At 50.7% G+C, this 5,000-nt stretch overlaps 1 protein-coding gene across 2 annotated transcripts in view; it reads right to left on the reverse strand.

Moving 5' to 3' along the window:
• Positions 1–5,000, reverse strand: part of cpsf1 (cleavage and polyadenylation specific factor 1) — a 19,879-nt gene that overhangs the window by 7,671 nt on the left and 7,208 nt on the right. For both annotated transcript variants that reach the window (XM_077008316.1, XM_077008317.1), the window contains exons 18-27: positions 4,976–5,000; positions 4,275–4,416; positions 3,929–4,107; positions 3,346–3,485; positions 2,501–2,681; positions 1,969–2,175; positions 1,579–1,668; positions 1,348–1,491; positions 868–1,020; positions 465–581 (exon numbers count right to left, since the gene is read on the reverse strand). The exon at positions 4,976–5,000 is cut by the window's right edge. In XM_077008316.1, the coding sequence (XP_076864431.1) occupies positions 465–581; positions 868–1,020; positions 1,348–1,491; positions 1,579–1,668; positions 1,969–2,175; positions 2,501–2,681; positions 3,346–3,485; positions 3,929–4,107; positions 4,275–4,416; positions 4,976–5,000 (1,378 nt within the window). The remainder of the gene's footprint in view (positions 1–464; positions 582–867; positions 1,021–1,347; positions 1,492–1,578; positions 1,669–1,968; positions 2,176–2,500; positions 2,682–3,345; positions 3,486–3,928; positions 4,108–4,274; positions 4,417–4,975) is intronic.

The following is a 5,000-nucleotide window of genomic DNA, read 5'->3' on the forward strand; positions in this document are numbered from 1 at the left end:
CACTCGTATATGTGTGGGGTGTACAGTAGAGGTGAGTGAGCCACTCGTATATTTGTGGGGTGTACAGTAGAGGTAAAGAGTGAGACACTCGTATATTTGTGGGGTGTACAGTAGAGGTAAAGAGTGAGACACTCGTATATTTGTGGGGTGTACAGTAGAGGTGAGTGAGCCACTCGTATATTTGTGGGGTGTACAGTAGAGGTGAGTGAGCCACTCGTATATGTGTGGGGTGTACAGTAGAGGTGAGTGAGCCACTCGTATATTTGTGGGGTGTACAGTAGAGATAAAGAGTGAGACACTCGTATATTTGTGGGGTGTACAGTAGAGGTAAAGAGTGAGACACTTGTATATTTGTGGGGTGTACAGAAGAGGTAAAGAGTGAGACACTCGTATATTTGTGGGGTGTACAGTAGAGGTAAAGAGTGAGACACTCGTATATTTGTGGGGTGTACAACTCTACAGACCTTAGACTCCACATGATAGGTGACATAGTGGACTGTACACCTGAGTGGAATTTTGCGCACTGGCCAGGGGGCGTCGTATGAGAGGTACGTGGGCAACACACTTATCCTCAGCTCACCCTGCGGGGAAAACATCAGCATCATTCACGCATGCAAATCTAAACCGACAAGATAGAAGATATCTGGAAATCACTGACAGGCTGACAGGACTAGTATTGCTGCTAGAATAATGACCACCACTGTGTTACAACCACAAGGAGGGAAACAAGGACACACTCAGACAAACAGCCAGGCAGGCAGGCAGGCAGGCAGGCAGCCAGACAGGCAGGCAGCAGACAGGCAGGCAGGCAGGCAGCAGACAGACAGGCAGCAGACAGACAGGCAGCAGGCCTCATGGCACCTGTACCTGCTTGTTGAAGTAGAGGAAGCCTTTGGGGCAGTTGACGTTGTGGAACGGGGAAAAAGATTCGATTGGTCCATCAATGGTCATGGGGTGGAGCCTCATGGCACTGCGAGAGGTCACGAACATCCAATGAGGAGAAGGCCCACAGATGAACACCTGCACAAAACAAAGAGGAACAAAACTAGATGCAGTTTACACGAACTACAACAAAGAAAAAGATATGATCACAGGAAAGAGGTGATTAACTACCACCAAGGACAGAGCAGAAATGTGGACTGTCCGGTACGTTTTTTTTCATGAACGAAAACTTTCACATTCATTATAATCAATGCAGCATACAAGTATGAACACTAAATAAGCACTCTTTTATATAAATTTAGATTTTTATCTTAGCTGTTAAATTTAAAATACTAGAAACAAGAAAAACAGAAAACATAACTCATCCCAATGTGAGTGTGCAGGAGAACAAACAGGCCATCTTACCCCAGAGTAGCCAGAAATATCCTCAAAGTATCGGAACCTGGCCACACGACCTTTGACCCCTAGAGGCTCCTCCCCAGGACCCTCTGGTTTCTTGTCCTTCTTTAGCTTTGATTTCTTCTCTCTGAAGTTAATGTTGTGGGGCATCTGAGGGAGAATCAATGATCACTTCAACACTACAGTGACTCATTTCACCGGGGAGTCACTCTGAAGTTTGGTCTGTGAGCTTCTCACCTTCTTGAAACGAACTTTGAGGTTGCTCTGGGCCTGCTGCTGGTCATATGGGAACGCCTCATAGATCAGAAGCTCCTGATCAACATGAGCCTGAGACAGAGAGACAGAGGGAGGGCAAGAATGAGAGAAAGAGAGAGCGAGAGAGAGAGAGAGAGAATGAGAGAAAGAGAGGGAGGGAGACACAGAAAAAGGGAGAGAGATGGGGAGAGGGAGAGATACGGAGAGAGGGAGACAGAGGGAGAGAGATAGGGAGAGAGAAAGAGAGAGATAGGGAGAGAGAAAAAAAACAAAGAGAGAAAGAGAAATAGAGGGGGGGAGAATGTGAGAGCAAAATTACAGGAAAAAATCGACTGTCAACAAACCGACAAAAAGCCAGAAAAGTATGTATACCAGCAAATATGGTCGACTGTGGTTGTAGCCTAGTGATACTAGGACAACCTCTTTGACCAATGGAATCTCTCCTTGTCGTGTCACTTCCTCCTTTTTCATCTCCCCCTGAGCAGCTGATTGGCCTGCTGAGCTGTCAACCAACACTCGCTGACCAACGGGGAAGTTTTTCACCAGGAACACCAAACGCCAGTCAGGGAGTTGGTAGATCTGAGAAGACATCGGGAGAAAATTTTTTATTTTTTAGAGGAATTTTATTTAGCCTATTTGATAAACATTAGCTACATGAAGTTACTACATAAATCATTTATTTATGTAGAAGAAGCAAACGACCAGCGAATGACCAACCTGTCAGGGACAAACATTGTTCTCTTTTGTTTGACCACAAAGTCACTTCAACATATGGAAAAATGTAATTGGTTCACTTATAAACAGCACCACAATTACCGAACTACTAAGTGAACTACTAAGTGAATCATAGAGTCTGTGATTGAGAGAATCGCTGAATCGTTTCCGTGAGCGGCGGAAACCACACCTCCATGACGCCGTTCTCTCGCACCACCAGGCACCAGTGTGTGGGCTCCTGTTTGCCCCGCCGCTCGCCCTGAGATGGGCCCGTGGACGTGGGGCCGCCCCGCCATGCCTCCTCCTTACTGGGGCTGGTGAGAGGGCTGGACTCCCCGTACAACATCTCCTCTTCGTCGTCCACCGTGGTACTGGGCACAGAGACAGCGAGGACAAGCAGGACATGGGACGAGAGTTAATGGAGGTTAATGGGAGTTAATGGTGTTAATGGGGTTAATGGAGAACTGACTGATGAGTCCTGAGTGCTGGGATGGGAAACACTGGCTGTGTTCTAAATAGCCTACTGCATACTGCATACTGAACTCAGTATATACTGGATACTGCATACTGGTGCTCGTAGTAGTATGCAGTACAGTTTCCAGTATGCAACAAAAACAAAGCATACTACGGGGTCACGTGAACGTAGCGTTGCATGATGGGATGCAGTACACCACCAAGATAGCTCTGTTCGCGTACTGGAGTATTTTGTGGTAGTAGTATGTCATCCGGGGGATGTTTCACGTACTGGAATAAATTATTTTTATTCACATACTGCATACTGATCTGGGGCCCAAGCAGGAGGCCAGTAGTATGTAGTAGGCTGTTTCAAACACAGCCACTAACTAGAGCTGAGGTCCCAGATCTTGAAGTTCTGGAGATCCATCAGCAGCTGTACAAAACCTAATTGAACACAGCTGATTAGACTTTGGTCTGTCCCCCAAAGCTGACAAGATAGCAACATCTCAACAACATTACAGAAAGCGGGCCATTAAAAATACAGGAGTCATCCCATCCAGCAGGAGGCGCTGTCTCTACCTGATGTCCTGGATGATGGTCTCGGTCTCCGCGTGGCTCCTGGCCACAGCTTCCTCTTTGGCTGGAAAGTTCACCTTGTTTTCAGTGGTGAACATGCCGCTCACGTCACGGTACGTGCACAGAGTGATCACACGTGACTGCTGCACAGACCAAACACCACAACAGCTCACACAACCGCTGGACTAAATCCACTTTAGCTGGACAGCGGTTACATAACATTTCCTCACTAATGACTTAAGGTCTTAACCTTTAGTCATTTTTACAAAGCCACAATAGTCACTGATCCTTTAGGACAGAGTACAGTGAGCCCAAAGAGTACAAGCATCAGCAGCTGTGTGTGTGTGTGTGTGTGTGTGTGTGTGTGTGTGTGTGTGTGTGTGTGTGAGAGAGAGAGAGTGAGAGAGTGAGAGAGTGAGAGAGAGAGAGAAATGCACAGAAAATGAACAGAGAAACAGCCCACCCAGACAGACAGACAGACAGAGCTACAGAGGCAATTTCACAGGCCCCGCCCCCTTGCCCAGGCAGACAGACCCCGCCCTGTTCCCCGCCCGACAGGCCCCGCCCCCTCCCCCGGCAGACAGACCGTGTGCAGCTGGGGCTTCTGCAGTGCCAGCCGGTGCATCTTCCCCATGTAGGCGTCGCTCTTCAGCACAAACATGCTCACCACGCCCTCCGCCGTCATGACGACCACGTAGGGGTCGGCCACGGAGCACTGCACTATGGGAGAGCCCAGGTCCACTGGGATGAAGTGCAGCTGGGTGACTGCAGGGGCGGGGCCGGGGGAGGGGAGAACAGCATGCGATTGGTGCACTGGTTTGGTTTTATATCCAATCAGAGACATTGTGGATGAAGGCCACACGGTACAGCGTTATGGTCCAGGTTTGGCCCCGGTGAAGGTGAGGTGGGCGGGGCGTGAGGCTGATCCCTACCCCCTTCCAGGAGGCGGAGTCCCATGGGCGACACCTGGATGATGTACTTGTTGTCTCCGATGTTGCCGGCGAACACGGTGGGGCCCTGAGTGGCGAAGCCACTGGTGTCCAGTTCCATGATCTCCTGACCCGTCTGCAGGATCTGAGGGGCAAAGGGGCAGGGCAGGACACACAGGGGCAGGGCAGGACACACAGGGGCAGGACAGGACACACAGGGGCAGGACAGGACACACAGGGGCAGGACAGGACACACAGGGGCAGGGCAGGACACACAGGGGCAGGGCAGGACACACAGGGGCAGGGCAGGACACACAGGGGCAGGACAGGACACACAGGGGCAGGGCAGGACACACAGGGGCAGGGCAGGACACACAGGGGCAGGACAGGACACACAGGGGCAGGACAGGACACACAGGGGCAGGGCAGGTCACACAGGGGCAGGGCAGGACACACAGGGGCAGGACAGGTCACACAGGGGCAGGACAGGTCGCACATGGGCAGGGCAGGACACACAGGGGCAGGACAGGTCACACAGGGGCAGGACAGGTCACACATGGGCAGGGCAGGACACACAGGGGCAGGACAAGTCACACAGGGGCAGGACAAGTCACACAGGGTAGCTGGGTCTGTAGACTTCCCACGTTTGCATTGTCATATCAAGATACAACCATGAGGAATGCAGCAATATGTGGTGTGTGTACCATGGTGGAGTCCTCTCTGCTCAGA

Source organism: Brachyhypopomus gauderio, chromosome 6 (genome assembly GCF_052324685.1).
Source record: "Brachyhypopomus gauderio isolate BG-103 chromosome 6, BGAUD_0.2, whole genome shotgun sequence".
NCBI classification, from domain to species: Eukaryota; Metazoa; Chordata; class Actinopteri; order Gymnotiformes; family Hypopomidae; genus Brachyhypopomus; species Brachyhypopomus gauderio.